At 36.2% G+C, this 19,122-nt stretch overlaps 1 protein-coding gene across 1 annotated transcript; it reads left to right on the forward strand.

The window, feature by feature from the left end:
- Window positions 1-3,318: 3,318 nt before the first annotated feature.
- Window positions 3,319-16,386, forward strand: cthrc1b (collagen triple helix repeat containing 1b). The gene is made up of 4 exons (XM_048154188.1): window positions 3,319-3,498; window positions 13,227-13,445; window positions 15,494-15,710; window positions 15,932-16,386. The coding sequence occupies exons 1-4, from the start codon at window positions 3,382-3,384 to the stop codon at window positions 16,078-16,080; spliced, it is 702 nt and encodes a 233-aa protein (XP_048010145.1). The 5' UTR covers window positions 3,319-3,381; the 3' UTR covers window positions 16,081-16,386.
- The last annotated feature ends 2,736 nt before the right edge of the window (window positions 16,387-19,122 follow it).

Raw genomic sequence — 19,122 nt, forward strand, 5'->3', positions numbered from 1 at the left:
AACCATGGGGACGGATATCAGTTCTCTTCCATCCGCATTCGGCGCACGCATTGACCCGTGCGGCATGTGGAAGTGATGTATGGTGTGCAGCGCTGTCATAATCTGTCTGAAAATATATTGTGAATTATTCTGAAGGAGACTTTAAGACTCAGAACGCCACAAGAGGAGTTTAGCAAACCCTCCTAGTGTCTTAAAGTCAGCATAAAACACATCAGGACAGAGAGAGAAACATGAAAAATATATGAACTTTTACCTCAAGATTAGTGTTTAAGGGTTTGTCTGAAATAGACGGTGTGCATCGATTCTGTGATCCAAGTTTCTGTCTGTCCATTACTAATAAGTAAGTGACCCTGGATTCATGAGCCAACCCTTGTGGGATTTGACCTGCAACCTTTAAGATACCAGCCCAGTTCTCTAACGACGACCCAACTGCCCTGGAGTTCATTGAACGGCTCTTCATCACTCAATACTTGGCCTGAAAACAAATACTACAGCCCGACAGAGCCTTCAGCTGTACGTACAAGTAAACCACACACAAAACTAACAGCGAAGCTCAGGAAATATTACTAGAGTCACAGAGCAGAGAGTTTACTTTACAGCACAGCCTTAATCCATGACTCGAAAAATACAAAACTCTTCATATTTACAGTGTCTCGACTTGCGGGGCGATGAATGGATGGCTGTGATGCGAGGAGAAAGAGCCGATTCAGCAGAGAGAGAGAGAGAAACGGCGCTCTGTACAGTAAGCACACACATCTGCTTTCTGCTCCGGCCTTGGGATGTCGCCAAGGGGCTTCCGGTCAGGGAAAATGGAGGGAGACGGGAGTATTGAATGGAGAACTTGTTTTAGTTGTAAAAAGTTGGAGGAAACTTTCTAACATCTAAGTTGGCCAGTACGTGCAGCATCGGATGGAAGTTCAAAGCCTAAACTTAAGACATTAAAGAGCACCTAGTTTTGCTGTTTGAGCATGAAAAAGCTTCTGAACTCCCTGAAACGCCTCCATTGTAGTCTTGAGTTTTCTCACGTCACAATATTCCTCATTTAAATAATTCATATGCAGAATAAAGGGGCGGGGCCTGGTTGAGTTAGTTAGTAGTGTGTTGAAACTGGCGGTTATGGTAAGGGGCGGGACATTTCCAAAACACCAATCACAACACACTGCTCCAACCGACCAATCAGAGCACAGTGTGCTTTTCAGAAGGAGGGGCTTCATAGAGACCGGAACTAAACAGAGTGTTACTGACAGACTGGGAAGAGAGGAGCTGCAAAAATGAGGAAAATAATCAACATTCAAGCAGGAAAACATAAAACTGCTTCATATGACTCATACACTATATTCCACGTAGGAACAAACTAAAATGTATTTATGAATAATGCCTTAAAGTGGACCTATAATGCCCCTTTCACAAGTTGTAATAAAGTCTCTGGTGTCTCCAGAATGTGTCTGTGAAGTTTCAGCTCAAAATCCCCCACAGATCATTTATTATAGCTTGTCAAATTTGCCTCTATTTGGGTGTGAGCAAAAACACACCATTTTTGTGTGTGTCCCTTTAAATGCAAATGAGCTGCTGCTCCCGCCCCCTTTCCAGAAGAGGGCGGAGCTTTAACAGCTCAACAACAACAAAGCTGGAGAATCTCACGCAGCCAAAATGATGACGGTGTTCAGCCTTACATTGTTCAAACCGGAGTCGACACTGATGGAGAGACTCAGGAAGAAGTTACAACTTTTAGACGTTTCTGAATGGTTAGTGGATAAATTGATGTAGTTGCTGTGGAGTTGATTCAACTCATCCACTAGCATGTGTCGTCATGTTCATCTTTTGTGTTGAATTGACCCTCGTTTGTGAAGCAGTCCGGCGTAAAATGACGGCATGTCAACAACACTCGACTACAACAACTCTTCCTCTTCTCTAAAGCAGCACAACGTGGCCCCGCCCCCTTTGTTGAGTGTTCTCGGGGGCGGGGTTTATGTAAATTTCAGGGTTAGTGATGTCACTAACCTGGGAAGAAGCTTGTTAAAGTCCCTACCAGCCATTTGTTAACGATTTCTGTAAAAGAAAATATCTCTCTTTGCATTGAACTTTGAGTGCCGTAACTTTGCAGATGTTGTTTATGATCAAACAGCAACATTACACACTAACTAAAGTTAAAAAAGTGAAATCATAATCAACCACCCCTTTAAAATTTAGATTTCAAGAATTCAAAAGTGGCTACAGGAAAAACACAGTTATTATTAATATGATATTTAATTTTTTGGGAGCACTAAACTATTCCTTTAGGGGTTTGAAAACTCCCAGCACTATAATTACTGGATCTTTTTATGGCGTGGCGGTTTCCTGCTTGATTATCAGAGGAGATTAAACTATCTTGGGAGAAAGTTATTTTAAGACCAATATCTGATAATAAAATAAGAATGTTAAAGTGCTAATGTTGTGTGCATCGCATCAGAGACACTCGGCATACATAAAAAAAATCAACCTGCAATTTGAATAGAGGAATAATTCATCCAAAAACTGAAATTTGAAGTTCCTAAACCTCATTTGCATGAATGGCACATTTGAATGTATGCAAATGCAAATCTGAGATTTAAATGTTGTTTAATCTCGTGTTTATTTTTATTGATTTATTTAATATTTACAGCAAATAAAGGCTTTTATTTCAGTCTGTTCCTCACAAAGTCCTTTTCCTTTGGAAAACGTGTCAATTAAAGAAAAGATTGTTTCATTCTTCCTTTCATAGTCTGAAAAGTTCATTGAGAAAACACATTTGATAGCACAGACTGTGGTGTGTAATATGAGACGCACACTGTAAACAGGTCGTCCAATCAATGACACCGACACCTCAAATATGCAAATAAGGACATTAACCCAGAGTTTTGGTGTGTACATTGTGAAACGGCACTCATGAACACCCAGGATTAATTGTTAACCCCGGGTAAATGTGAAACGTTAAGCAAGATAACCCAGGATTCTGTTTACCCAGGCTTAGAATGACTAGAGTTATCATCTGTGGGTGAACTGTCCCTTTAAATCCAACACATTTTCAGCTGCTCCTCAAATTGCTAACAAAAAGCATAATTGGACAAGGGAGAAAAGGTCAAAAGTCATCATCTCACCTGTGCAAAACATCAGTAGGCTCCACTGTTCAGACCATCAGAAATATTGATTCTTGTTTTATGTCACATCATAACCCATTATATTCCGATTCTACATGTAGAGGGAAGTTTCACCGGCGGTCTGGGAATAATTGGTCCCTGGAGAGAGATCACATCAGACATCAGCCCCACCTCCATCTCTCTCTCTCTCTCTCTCTCTCCCTTTCTCCCTCTCGAGCTCGACAGATGTAAGAAGCCTTGTCCTCTCTAACCACTCAGCTCAGATATGGGATACTTCAAGACACCAGTATTGATCATCTCCTGCTTATTATTTACATGTTGCGAAGCAGAGAAATCAAAAACCAGAGGTCTGCGCCATAAGGATGTTGACTACATGGAGAAAGTAAGACTTTTAAGTACTTATTGTATTATTTCTGCCACAAAATAAGTTCATTATTGTTTGTGTATTTTTGCAATGCACTTAAATCCAAATTGTTCACAGGTTGCACTCCGGAAACATAATTATGTTTCACTTAATTAAGATGTTTGTCCTAAAATTCCAGTCAAATGCTGATTTGTGTAAAGCTGAGCATAGCAGCTCAGATCATTCGTTCTTAGAATAATAATTTGACAAAAAAAAAGTTTGAGATCATACTGAGATCACTGACTTTTGATTGCAAACTTTGTTTGCACAGTTCTCTTCTCAACCTCTAGAGGAGAAATGTGAGATTTTCAAACCTCTGAGAAGCAGTTAGTTTTAATTTTCTCTACATTCTCAAGGACAAATAATTGAGATATTAAAAAGATTTCATGCTTTGTCTTACGTATACATTCAATAACACTTCAAGTCTTTAAATATAATGCATTATAAAGGTATTCATAATATTTTCATAAATAATTGTAACCAAAGTTAAAATGCATTATAATATTTGCAGATTCTTTGTTGCATCTGAAATTGGTTGTTTGTCGTGTGTTTTAATGCATTATACTTTCTAAAGGTGTGTTTCATTAAAATACTTTCATAATGTAATGTATAAAGGCTTTAAAGGGGTGGTTGATTATGATTTCACTTTTTTAACTTTAGTTAGTGTGTAATGTTGCTGTTTGATCATAAAAAACATCTGCAAATTTACAACGCTCAAAGTTCAATGCAAAGAGAGAGATTTTCTTTTAAAGAATTCGACTACAACAAATGGCTGGTAGGGACTATAACGAGCTTCTTCCCGGGTTGGTGACATCACAAACCCTAAAATTTACATAAACCCCACCCCCCGAGAACACTCAACAAAGGGGGCGGGGCCATGTTGGGCTGCTTTAGAGAAGAGGAAGAGTTGTTGTAGTCGAGTGTTGTTGTCATGCCGTCATTTTACGCCGGACTGCTTCACAAACGAGGGTCGATTCAACACAAAAGATGAACATGACGACACATGCTAGTCGATGAGTTGAATCAACTCCACAGCAACTACATCAATTTATCCACTAACCATTCAGAAACGTCTAAAAGTTGTAACTTCTTCCTGAGTCTCTCCATCAGTGTCGACTCCGGTTTGAACAATGTAAGGCTGAACACTTTCGGCATTTTGGCTGCGTGAGATTCTCCAGCTTTGTTGTTGTTGAGCTGTTAAAGCTCCGCCCTCTTCTGGAAAGGGGGCGGGGAGCAGCAGCTCATTTGCATTTAAAGGGACACACACAAAAACGGCGTGTTTTTGCTCACACCCAAATAGGGGCAAATTTGACAAGCTATAATAAATGATCTGTGGGGGTATTTTGAGCTGAAACTTCACAGACACATTCTGGAGACACCAGAGACTTTATCTTTGCAGAAGATCTTGGTTTTATTGTGTGAAAGAGGTCATCAAATCATCAGATTCTTCTGTTTTAAGTGTATGAGCGACTATAAAATAATTGGCTACGCTGACTGATTCTGTCTCCTAAAAGAATCAATATTATAACTGATTTCCTGCAGACAGTGGAAGTTTTTCTTAATGACTAAAGCCTTTGCCAATATTGAACAATGCCAGATTCATTTTTGCAGATGCGAGAAGAATATGAGTCACAGGATGATCCTAAAAAGGATGTGACAAAGCCGTTTAAACTGTGTGAACTGCTTCTAAAGAGTGCGCAGGAAACTAGAATGACGTGAGAAACAACACTTACAGAACTTAGTTTTCATCTATCGAAACGGGTTAGTCTGTTTAGCTATTAGCAGTTGTTGCAGACCATCTGTTTCTGAAACATGAGATCCACTAATAGCAAACCACAACCATCCAATCAATTCCTCACGGACAAAATCAAGCCCCGCCCTACATTTGTTCTTGTTTGAGAAGCGTTTTTACTTGCATATACGGCACAATAGAGAAGAAATTTCCATTTCATGCCAACTTGACATTTAGCTGCAGATTTAGTACTTAATTGGATTAAAAATGCAAAATAATAAGATCCCAAAATGCTAATACTGTTAATATGATGAGGTGATGTGACATATTATAGTTTATCATTGCATAATATGTTTATTTTCACATATTTTTTGAATAGTATGCAGTAGTATTCCATTCCGAACACAGTCTCTGTCTCTCGTCATCAAAGTCAATTGAATTTACAGCTGTTAGCTGTTAAAAATTCTTTGCCTCATTTCATCCCTTGATTGCTTCGAAATCTCCCGAGGTCCGATTCAAGACGAATTTGATATTCATCTTTTGCATAATTTTATTCAACAATCTTGCCAGTGGAACCATCTGCATTTTTATTACTAAGTAACAAAGTTGAACTTTGAATAGTCCAGACAAAACCGGCAAGCCATGCGTGTCTGATATCCCAGATCTCCAGCTACAACAAGACATAACAAGACTCAATGGATACAAAGTTATTCGTTCTACGAGGTGTTGAATCATGTTTAAGACTGTGGAGATGTGATTGAACTCTTAAGGCCTGAAACATACTCTATCCAAGTATTTCGTGCTTTGTTGAGATGCAGAATATGTCTAACTACAATTCAAAACACAATGTCCATTGCAATTCTCAGTGGTATAGCAGACATTAGCATATTAGAGCTCGACTCTAGCACCTCCTTGAGTACTACTGAATTAGCATGGTTGCTAGCATGTTTTAACACATTGCTAATGTGAATTAGCATACTAACATGTTTTAGCACACGTTGCTAGCATGAATGAACATTTTGTTAGCTTGTTTTGGCACAAATTAGATCACATGCTATTATGATCCATGATAGCATTAATTAGCATGTGCATATTTTGCTAACATGTTTTAGCACATTGCGAACATGACCCTAGCATGTTTAAGCACAGTACTCACATAATTTAGCATTTTTTTTTTGCTAACATGTTTCACCACATTGCTAGCAAGAATTAGCATGTTGCTAGCATTTTAACACATTGCTAACATGAATTAATCTGTTGCTGGTATTTTTTATCATGTTGTTAGCTTGAATTAGCATGTTGTTAACATGAATTAGTTTTAACATATTGCTAGCATGGTCCTAGCATGAATTAGCATTTTGCTATCATTTTTAGCATATTGTTAGCATTACTTTACATGTTGCTTGAATGTTTTGTCAATAATTAACTTGATAATAATTAACTTAATAACTTGATCCTATCATTAATTAGCATGTGCATTTTGCTAGCATGTTAAGCACATTGCTAGCATGACCCTTGCATGTTTTAGCACATTACTAACATGAATTAGCATGTTGCTAGCATGAATGAGCATGTTGTTAACATTTTTATGTTGTCAACATAAATTACCATATTTTGCTAACATGAATAAGCATGTTTGCTAGCATGTTTTGACAAATTAGCTAACATATACTAACATGATCTTATCATTAATTTGCAGACATGTTGCTAGCATGTTTTAGCACATTACTGACATGAATTATTATGTTGCTACCATTTTTTTGCTAACATGAATTAGTATGTTTGCTTGCATGATTTTTCACATTGCTAGCCTGGTCCTATTATGAATTAGCATTTTGCTATGATTTTTAACACATTGTTAGCATTAAATTGGCATGTTGTTAGCATGTTTTGACACAAATTAGCTAATGTGATAACTTGATCACATCATTAATTAGCATCTGCATGTTGCTAGCATGTTAAGCACATTGCTAGCATTACCCTAGCATGTTTTAGAATTTTACTAACATGAATTAACATGTTTGCTAGCATGAATTGGCATGCTGTTAACATTTTTTATGTTGTTAGCATTGAATTAGCACATTGCTAGCATGGACCTAGCATGAATTAGCATTTTGTTAGCATTTTAACACTTTGCTAACATGAATTAGCATTTTGCTAACATGATGCTAACATGAATTAGCATTTTGCTAACATGTTTTAGCACACATTGTTGACATGAATTGTTAGTAATGCTTTATTTCAGCCTGTACGTTCCAGGCTATGATAAATTAGTTAGGATGGTTTATCATAATCTGTAATCAGTGCAATAAAACAAATCAAGAGCTCTATTGATCATGGACTGGAAAAAACGTCTTCCCTCCTGGATCAGAGCTACGCGATCACCAAAAAGTGTTTTATTGTAAATGATTGTATCAGCTTAGCATTCCACTAGATTCATCATTGTAATGAAAAACAGGAGTGGTAATCCTTCTGAATTTGCTTGCGGTGGGTAGATTATATGGAGGATGAATTTCTCATTCAGGCCAGTCGGGGAAGCATCACTAATGAAGCTGGCACGACCAGCCACCGAGGAAAATGATGTTCCTTGAGTTGGAAGGCTTTGTTTGCAGGACACTCAGGTGTGTTCTGTCAATAAAAAGCAGCGGAGCCAGACGCACTGAAGGCTTGAGCACGGCCACGGCACAGCAAGCTTATGAATATGAATACATTTCACTTCCTGGCTCGCCCGTGGCCTGTATCAGGAAGATTTATTACCTATTTAAGGGCCCTTATTTCCACAGCTCTCTGCTTGCAGGCATGCTGATTAGAAGCTGCATTACTCTTGCAGGAGAGACTCAGGTGACAGCAGAGCTGCTTAATGGTGAAGCCAGACCTCCTGCGCTCAGAGTCGCGTGTTGTTCATTGCTTCATATTCGACCCTGCCGCCGCCTTATTGAGATGTAAATGTTTGGTGTGTCACTGCCTCGCTAATGCACGAACATTCACACAAAACACTAAACAGCCTATTATGCATGCGCTTTTTCTGCATGATCGGAGAGACCACTGGTTGTTCCACCTGGCATTTTGGCTATAGGTTTCTCATCTATCAGTGGCAGTGGCATTAGTCTACACCCCCTGAGCAACTGTTCATTAAAATGCCTTTTTTTTTTTTTGCTCACGTTGGCTCTGCATCATTAATAAGTTGTTTTTCAGTCCTGGTATAGAAGATCAAACGTTCCTTGCATAACATCATATCTTGAGTGTTAGTGGCTAAAATACATATTTTACAGTTACTGTTGTGTTATGTGTGGAAGCTTGTTTCTGCCATGAAATAAAAAATAAAAAAGGTAATTGCGACTTTTTATCTCACAATTCTGAATTTTTTCTCGCAATTGCGAGTTATAAAGTCAGAATTGCGAGATATAAAGTCAGAATTGTGAGTTATAAAGTCAGAATTGTGAGATATAAAGTCAGAATTGCGAGATATAAAGTCAGAATTGCGAGTTATAAAGTCAGAATTGCGAGATATAAAGTCAGAATTGTGAGTTATAAAGTCAGAATTGTGAGATATAAAGTCAGAATTGCGAGATATAAAGTCAGAATTGCGAGATATAAAGTCAGAATTGCGAGAAATAAAGTCAGAATTGCGAGATATAAAGTCAGAATTGCGAGTTATAAAGTCAGAATTGCGAGAAATAAAGTCAGAATTGCGAGATATAAAGTCAGAATTGCGAGATATAAAGTCAGAATTGCGAGATATAAAGTCAGAATTGCGAGATATAAAGTCAGAATTGCGAGATATAAAGTCAAAATTGCGAGATATAAAGTCAGAATTCCGAGTTATAAAGTCAGAATTGCGTGATATAAAGTCAGATTTGCGAGTTATAAAGTCAGAATTGCGTGATATAAAGTCAGAATTGCGAGATATAAAATCAGAATTGCGAGTTATAAAGTCAGAATTGCGAGTTATAAAGTCAGAATTGCGAGTTATAAAGTCAGAATTGCGAGATATAAAGTCAGAATTGCGAGTTATAAAGTCAGAATTGCGAGACATAAAGTCAGAATTGCGAGTTATAAAGTCAGAATTGCGAGATATAAAGTCAGAATTGCGAGATATAGTCAGAATTGCGAGTTATAAAGTCAGAATTGCGTGATATAAAGTCAGAATTGCGAGATATAAAATCAGAATTGCGAGTTATAAAGTCAGAATTGCGAGATATAAAGTCAGATTTGCGAGTTATAAAGTCAGAATTGCGAGTTATAAAGTCAGAATTGCCTGATATAAAGTCAGATTTGCGAGTTCTAAAGTCAGAATTGCGAGATATAAAGTCAGAATTGCGAGTTATAAAGTCAGAATTGCGAGATATAAAGTCAGAATTGCGAGTTATAAAGTCAGAATTGCATGATATAAAGTCAGATTTGCGAGTTCTAAAGTCAGAATTGCGAGATATAAAGTCAGAATTGCGAGTTATAAAGTCAGAATTGCATGATATAAAGTCAGATTTGCGAGTTCTAAAGTCAGAATTGCGAGATATAAAGTCAGAATTGCGAGTTATAAAGTCAGAATTGCATGATATAAAGTCAGATTTGCGAGTTCTAAAGTCAGAATTGCGAGATATAAAGTCAGAATTGCGAGTTATAAAGTCAGAATTGCATGATATAAAGTCAGATTTGCGAGTTCTAAAGTCAGAATTGCGAGATATAAAGTCAGAATTGCGAGTTATAAAGTCAGAATTGCGTGATATAAAGTCAGAATTGCGAGTTATAAAGTCAGAATTGCATGATATAAAGTCAGATTTGCGAGTTCTAAAGTCAGAATTGCGAGATATAAAGTCAGAATTGCGAGTTATAAAGTCAGAATTGCGAGATATAAAGTCAGAATTGCTAGTTATAAAGTCAGAATTGCGTGATATAAAGTCAGATTTGCGAGTTATAAAGTCAGAATTGCGTGATATAAAGTCAGAATTGCGAGATATAAAATCAGAATTGCGAGTTATAAAGTCAGAATTGCGAGATATAAAGTCAGAATTGCGAGTTATAAAGTCAGAATTGCGAGATATAAAATCAGAATTGCGAGTTATAAGTCAGAATTGCGAGATATAAAGTCAGATTTGCGAGTTATAAAGTCAGAATTGCGAGATATAAAGTCAGAATTGCTAGTTATAAAGTCAGAATTGCGTGATATAAAGTCAGATTTGCGAGTTATAAAGTCAGAATTGCGTGATATAAAGTCAGAATTGCTAGTTATAAAGTCAGAATTGCGTGATATAAAGTCAGAATTGCGAGTTATAAAGTCAGAATTGCGAGATATAAAGTCAGAATTGCGAGTTATAAAGTCAGAATTGCGAGATATAAAGTCAGAATTGCTAGTTATAAAGTCAGAATTGCGTGATATAAAGTCAGATTTGCGAGTTATAAAGTCAGAATTGCGTGATATAAAGTCAGAATTGCGAGATATAAAATCAGAATTGCGAGTTATAAAGTCAGAATTGCGAGATATAAAGTCAGAATTGCGAGTTATAAAGTCAGAATTGCGAGATATAAAATCAGAATTGCGAGTTATAAAGTCAGAATTGCGAGATATAAAGTCAGAATTGCGAGTTATAAAGTCAGAATTGCGAGATATAAAGTCAGAATTGCTAGTTATAAAGTCAGAATTGCGTGATATAAAGTCAGATTTGCGAGTTATAAAGTCAGAATTGCGTGATATAAAGTCAGAATTGCGAGATATAAAATCAGAATTGCGAGTTATAAAGTCAGAATTGCGAGATATAAAGTCAGAATTGCGAGTTATAAAGTCAGAATTGCGAGATATAAAATCAGAATTGCGAGTTATAAAGTCAGAATTGCCTGATATAAAGTCAGATTTGCGAGTTATAAAGTCAGAATTGCATGATATAAAGTCAGATTGCGAGTTCTAAAGTCAGAATTGCGAGATATAAAGTCAGAATTGCGAGTTATAAAGTCAGAATTGCGAGATATAAAGTCAGAATTGCTAGTTATAAAGTCAGAATTGCGTGATATAAAGTCAGATTTGCGAGTTATAAAGTCAGAATTGCGTGATATAAAGTCAGAATTGCGAGATATAAAATCAGAATTGCGAGTTATAAAGTCAGAATTGCGAGATATAAAGTCAGAATTGCGAGTTATAAAGTCAGAATTGCGAGATATAAAATCAGAATTGCGAGTTATAAAGTCAGAATTGCGAGATATAAAGTCAGAATTGCGAGTTATAAAGTCAGAATTGCATGATATAAAGTCAGAATTGCAAGATATAAAGTCAGAATTGCGAGATATAAAGTCAGAATTGCATGATATAAAGTCAGAATTGCGATGATATAAAGTCAGAATTGCGAATTAAAGCGATTGCGAGTTATAAAGTCAGAATTGCGAGATATAAAGTCAGAATTGCGAGTTATAAAGTCAGAATTGTGCGATATAAAGTCAGAATTGCGAGTTATAAAGTCAGAATTGTGAGATATAAAGTCAGAATTGCGAGATATAAAGTCTAAGTCAATAAAATGTTTGAAACATGTTGTAACACATTGACACACAAGTCACTAACATTTTAACACATTGTTAACATTGTTTACCAGGTTGCTAACATGTTGTAGCATGATTCACCATTTTGCTAGCAAGTTTTAGCATGAATTAACATGTTGTAAACATGAATTGGCACATTGTTAGTATGTTTTAGCACACTTGCTAACATGACACTAACATCTTTTAACATAATGAACATGAATCAGCATGTTTTGTTATGTTGCTAACATGAATTAACAGGTCGCTACCATGTTTTAACACATTGTTAACATGAATTAGCATGTTGATAGCACATTGTTTTGCACACTGATAGCATGAATTAGCATGTTGATAACATGTTTTAACATGATGCTAGAATGAATTAACATGTTGTTAGCATGTTTTTAACACATTGCTAATATGAATTAGCATGTTTGCTAACATGATTTATCACATTGCTAGCATGATCCTAGCACAAATTAAGCATGTTGCTAACATGTTTTAACATGATGCTAGCATAAATTAGCATGTTTTAGCACATTGTTAACATGAATTGTCATGCTGATAGCAAGTTTTAACAAATTGCTAACATTAATTAGCATGTTGTTAACATGTTACTAACATGATCCTAGCATGTTTTAGGGCATTGCTAGCATGTTCTATCGTGTTGCTAGCATGGTCATAGCTTGTTTTCACACATTGCTAGCAAATTTTAGCATGTTGCTAGCATGAATTAACACACTGCTAACATCCTAAGCTAGGTGCTAGGCATCCTAAGCTAGGTGCTAGGCTTTGCTAGTGATAGATACTTGGTGGATGAAGCTTAAAACATTTTGACCCCCTCAATGAAAGTCTGTGGGACTTTTCATAGTTTTGGTCACCCATTTTGCGAATATCCTAAGTGCGATGAGTTAGAAAAGATGTCAGAGCTGAGTTTGGTGGTTGTAACTCTAAAGCCCTAGGAGGAGATACTATTTAAATTTAGTCTCAGAAGAAGAAGCTTAAACACTAGATCAATATGTTGATCTCTGTCAAGCCAACATAATGAGTTGAGATGTTTTTACAGTGCATCATTAATACACAGTAAGTGGCTATCTTGTCTACTGAAACACTATCATGCATTAATAGTTGAACACTATTCTTGTAGCATCTAAATCAAGACACGTTTGCCATACTGTGTGGGTGGCGATGCTGAATGCCCGTTTATCTGTGAACAAGAGTAATCAAAGAAGGAAGTAATGAATCTCAGTAATAATGACCTGAGTCTTTATGCGGGCAGCTTCCTCTCCATGTCCTTTAGTAATATTCTGCAGAAGTGGCACAGCAGTGAGTATTAGCCTTAGCATGGTATTTTCATCAGTAACCACAGACTCATTCCAGACGCATTACACCTACTCGAGTTGGATGAGATTGGTGGTCCAAATATGCTGTTTAATGTAATATCATGCCTGCTGAATCCTGTCTGTTTCAGTATTCCAGCTGCCTCCAGGGTCCGGCAGGCCCCCCAGGAAGGGAAGGAAATCCAGGAGTGAACGGAATCCCAGGCACTCCGGGCGTTCCGGGCCGGGAAGGTGCGAAAGGGCAGAAGGGCGATTGTGTGACGGAGAGGTTTGAAGAGCCGTGGAAGCCCAACTATAAGCAGTGCGCCTGGAACTCTCTCAACTACGGCATTGACCTGGGCAAAATCACAGTAAGAGCTGAAGATGAATGACACTGGAATACCATGATTCATGTCCAAAAGACCAAGAAATGAGCTCTTATTTTAATATTTTCATTTTTCATGTTAATTTGAGTTTTAGTCATTATAATTATTATTTGTTTATTATTTCTATATAGCTTGAATACATTTTTATTTAAGTAATTTTAGTACTTCAACTTATTATAGTTAACAAAAATAAAAATATATTATTTAATGAAATAAACTTAACTGAGTTAAAATAAAATTTAAAAACCTTATTTTATTTAATCTAGTTGCCAAAGCAACATCTCTCTTCTTCATTAATTTAGTTGAACTTGATGTACTAAAATAATTAAAACTGAAATAATTAAAAAATAGACATTTTAAAACAACTAATACAAAAAATGTAAAAACACACAATTACTAAGTTTAATTACAAATTAGCATGTTGTTAACATGATTTATCACTTTGCTAGCATGATTCTAACATGAATTAGCATGTTTTGTTAGCATGTCTTAACATGTTGAATTAACACATTGCTAGCATGAATTAGCATGTTGCTAGCATGTTTTATCACATTGTTAACATGAATTGGCATGTTGATACCATGTTTTAACACGTTGCTAGCATGAATTAGCATGTTGCTAGCATGTTTTATCACATTGTTAACATGAATTGGCATGTTGATAACATGTTGTTAGCATGTTTTAACACATGTTGCTAGCATGAATTAGCATGTTGCTAGCATGTTTTATCACATTAGTTAATATGAATTGGCATGTTGATACCATGTTTTAACACGTTGCTAACATGAATTAACATGTTGTTAGCATGTCTTAACGTTTTGCTAGCATGAATTAACATGTTTTGTTAACATGTTTTAACACATTGCTAACATGAATTGGCATGTGGATACCATGTTTTAACACATTGTTAATAGCAATTGGCATGTTAAAACATGGTATCCACATGCCAGTTCATGAATTAACATGTTGTTAGCATTTCTTAACGTGTTGTTAGCATTCAATTAGCATGTTTTGTTAACATGTTTTAACACATTGTTAACATGAATTAGCATGTTTGCTAGCATGTTTTATCACATTGTTAACATGAATTGGCATGTTGATACCATGTTTTAACACGTTGCTAACATGAATTAACATGTTGTTAGCATGTCTTAACATGTTGCTAGCATGAATTAGCATGTTTTGTTAACATGTTTTAGCACATTGTTAGCATGAATTAGAATGTTGCTAGCATGTTTTACCACATTGTTAATATGAATTGGCATGTTGATACCATGTTTTAACATGTCGCTAACATGAATTAACATGTTAGCATGTCTTAACGTGTTGCTAGCATTGAATTAGCATGTTTTGTTAACATGTTTTAACACATTGTTAACATGAATTAGCATGTTGCTAGCATGTTTTATCACATTGTTAACATGAATTGGCATTTTGATACCATGTTTTAACACGTTGCTAACATGAATTAACATGTTGTTAGCATGTCTTAACATGTTGCTAGCATTGAATTAGCATGTTTTGTTAACATGTTTTAACACATTGTTAACATGAATTAGCATGTTGCTAGCATGTTTTATCACATTGTTAACATGAATTGGCATTGTTGATACCATGTTTTAACACGTTGCTAACATGAATTAACATGTTGTTAGCATGTCTTAACATGTTGCTAGCATGAATTAGCATGTTTTGTTAACATGTTTTAGCACATTGTTAACATGAATTAGAATTAGGGAACCAACTGCTACTTAAAATGTTATTTTTCAAACTTGGAAAGTCTTAAAATATCTCAAGATTTGCTCATTTCTCGAATATTTTTCATGCTCTCTATGAGTGCAATTTCTATAGAATGATTTTAATAATCCTAATGTATGCAAAAGTCATAGAAAGGTGTGGGAAGACCTTGGTAATCATTCAGTCCAGTGACAGTACTATAATCTTACAGCATCATCATACTGCGGTATCTTTTCTCCAGTATATATTGTTTAGAGCAGCTGTTCTTCATCCGCTCCTCCTGTGTTCCTCCTCAGGAGTGTACATTCACTAAGCAGCGTGCGGACAGTGCTCTGCGTGTGCTGTTCAGCGGCTCGCTCAGGCTGAAGTGTAAGACGGCTTGTTGCCAGCGCTGGTACTTCACTTTTAATGGGGCAGAATGTGCCGCTCCGCTGCCTGTAGAGTCCATCATTTACCTGGATCAGGGCAGTCCAGAGTTCAACTCCACCATCAACATACACAGAACCACATCAGGTCAGGGCCGAGAAACCGCTCGTTTGCATGTTTTGTGGCTCTAAACACTGCAAATTGCTCTGCATGGATTAATTACAGCAGATAAGGGTATCTCGAAATTTCTCATTTCCCCGCAGGTGCAATGAAGCATGTGTTTATCTCTGTTTGTCTAATAGTTTTTAAGTCAGAGATGGTCATCTAGAGTAGAATGGTCGGACTAACACACCATCTGCTGGTTTCAGTTGAAGGTTTGTGTGAAGGAGTTCGGAGAGGTCTGGTGGATGTTGCGATCTGGGTGGGAACCTGCGGCGACTATCCGCACGGAGACGCTTCCACCGGATGGAATTCTGTTTCCCGGGTGATCATAGAAGAGCTTCCTCTGAGCAGCTGAGATCATCACTGAGTCTTCCACCATCTACACACTTACTGCATTGAAAATTGTGATTTCTCACTTAGATAAATGCCTGTAATGTAATGCATTACCATTCAAAAGTAAGAAATTTATATTTTTATTTAGCGAGGATGCATTAAATTGATCAAAAGTGAGAGGAAAAATATTCTGTTAAAATAAATACTGTTCTTTTGATGCAAAAGTAAGTTTTCTAGTCGAGCCTCATATTGAACAGTTTAAAGGATTAGTTCACTTTCAAATTAAAATTTCCTGATAATTTACTCACCCCCATGTCATCCAAGATGTTCATGTCTTTCTTTCTTCAGTCGAAAAGAAATGAAGGTTTTTGATGAAAACATTCCTAGATTTTTCTCCTTATAGTGGACTTCACTGGACTGCAGACGGTTGAAGGTCAAATTACAGTTTACAGCGATCCCAGATGAGGGATAAGAGTCTTATCTAGAGAAACCATCGCTCATTTTCTAAAAAAAATAAAATGTTTTATATGTTTTAACCATAAATGCTCATCTTGAACTAGCTCTCTTCTTCTCTATTTGAATTCCAGCAGTGTAGACACTGCTAAGTGTATTACTGCCCTCCACAGGTCAAAGTTTGAACTAAATTGTCATATTCAATGTGCTAGTGCAAGTATATAACATTTAGTTCAAACTTTAACCTGTAGAGGACAGTAATACACTTAGCAGTGTCTACTATAATTTTTATTTTTATTTTTTTTAGAAAATGAGTGATGGTTTCTCTAGATAAGACCTTTATTTCTCGTCTGGGATCGCTGTAAACTGTAATTTTGACTTTCAACAGTTTGGGCTCCATTGAAGTCCACTATATGGAGAAAAATCCTGGAATGTTTTCATCAAAAACCTTCATTTCTTTTCGACTGAAGAATGAAAGACATGAACATCTTGAATGACATGGAGGTGAGTAAATTATCAGGAACTTTTAATTTGAAAGTGAACTAATCCTTTAAGTCTGGACAGGTACTGTAAAAACTGAATACATTTTATTGGATATTTTCTAAATGTCAATAAAGGTTTTTTTTTAAAAACAATTCCTAACTTTGGGTACATGTTCTTTAAAGAGCGTTGTTAAATTATTAACCTATGAGCATGACAAATTTTAAGGCCATGAATTGAGCTCATTAACACAAATGTCAGCAATGAGCCAGAAATGTCAGATTCGGTAAATCTGTGCGTCTGTGGTTTGAGGAATAAAGCCTGAGGTTTGGTTTGGCCATTGTGCAGGACACAATACAAGGATGTAAACATGGAGTAGATGTACACACATACACATAAAACAAAGTTTTACTGTTGATTTTCACTGATGAATTACCTTTAGGGCCGGGCAATATAAACAAAACAATTAACAATTTTTTTTTTTTTACCCCTAATCAGAGGAAGCATGATTTCATCCAAATACTTTGTAGCCAATTAGATTCTTAATGTTTAATGTGGATTTTTAAATAGGATTTAAATAAAATGCATACTAGTAAATAGCATAAATAAATAAAAATTTCAAAAGTATGGGGTCAGTAGGATTATTATTATTATTTTAAAGAAATTAATACTTATAATTCAGCAAGTGTGCATTAAATTGATCAGAAGTGACAGTAAAGACTTAATAAAAAATTATATTTCAAATAAATGCTGAACTTTCTTATTCATTAATGAAACCTGAAACAAAAAAAAATATCAGTTTACACAACAAAGTTTAAAAAAAAGCTGTTTTCAACAGTGATAAAAATAAGAAATGTTATTTAACATTTTAACGTATAATGGCAAATGGCATGAAGGAAAAAAAAATAATTTTGAATCGATTCTTTGAAACAGACAGCTTGAATTGATTCACAGAAATGAACTGGGAAACTGTATAATGATAAAGCACATTAAATGGGCTACATGAAATAATTTGCATGTATTAATCGCTCGCGTGAACTGCTTGTAACGAAAGGGGAAAAAACGAGCCCTTGCCCGACTTACTAGGTTGTCTATGAAAGCCGGTAGACTGATTTTTATGCGAAGGACTCGGTCCGGTTTTGCCAGGAAAATTCAAACGATGTGACGGTTAGGCACGCTCCCGAGAGCCTCTCGAATACTTAAAGGGTTAGTTCACCCAAAAATGAAAATAATGTCATTAATTACTCACCCACATGTCGTTTCACACCCGTAAGACCTTTATTCATCTTCAGAACACACATTAAGATATTTTAGTTGAAATCCGATGGCTCAGTGAGGCCTGAGCAATGACATTTCCTCTCTCAAGATCCATTAATGTACTAAAATCATATTTAAATCAGTTCATGTGAGTACAGTGGTTCAATATTAATATTATAATGCCAAGAGAATATTTTTGGTGCGCCAAAAAAACTAAATAACGACTTATATATAGTGATGGCCGATTTCAAAACACTGCTTCAGGAAGCTTCGGAGCGTTATGAATCTTTTGTGTCGAATCTTGATAATAATATCGCTCTTTAATAATATCACAATACAATAAACAGATTTTGTGCCCTTAATTGTCCTTTACTTTACTGACCTTCCACAAAAATGCTGCTGCATGACTACAAGAGCGTCTTGGCCCAGCAATACATGAACAACCCGCTGTCTTTTCTTCACCTGTCACTGATGCTAACACCTAAATCTTATGATGTGATACGTGTTGTGTGTGCCAGAGCACGACACGCATCATATCACATCAGAGCTTTACGAATGAATCAATGAATCAGTGAATCGGAGCGCCAAAGTCACGTGATTTCAGCAGTTTAGCCGTTTGATAGGAGATTCGAATCACTTCATGAAGCAGTTTTGAAATCAGCCATCACTAGATATTATTGAATAAAGTCGTTATTTTTTGCGCACAAAAAGTGTTCTTGTCGCTTTATAATATTAAGATAGAACCACTGAAGTCACATGAACTGTTTTAAATATATTTTTAGTACCTTTATGGATCTTGAGCGGTTCTTTGCTCTCAATAGAGGCCTCACTGAGCCATTGGATTTCATCTTATATCCTTCATCTTTCATCACAT

The sequence above is a fragment of the Megalobrama amblycephala genome, linkage group LG13 (assembly GCF_018812025.1).
Source record: "Megalobrama amblycephala isolate DHTTF-2021 linkage group LG13, ASM1881202v1, whole genome shotgun sequence".
NCBI lineage: Eukaryota > Metazoa > Chordata > Actinopteri > Cypriniformes > Xenocyprididae > Megalobrama > Megalobrama amblycephala.

Excerpts from the sequence above, each read along its gene's own strand:
- cthrc1b (XM_048154188.1), top strand. The coding sequence starts at position 3,382 with ATGGGATACTTCAAGACACCAGTATTGATCATCTCCTGCTTATTATTT. Across the intron at positions 13,446-15,493 it reads TTGACCTGGGCAAAATCACA|GAGTGTACATTCACTAAGCA; the intron begins GTAAGAGCTGAA and ends GTTCCTCCTCAG. Across the intron at positions 15,711-15,931 it reads CATACACAGAACCACATCAG|TTGAAGGTTTGTGTGAAGGA; the intron begins GTCAGGGCCGAG and ends TGCTGGTTTCAG.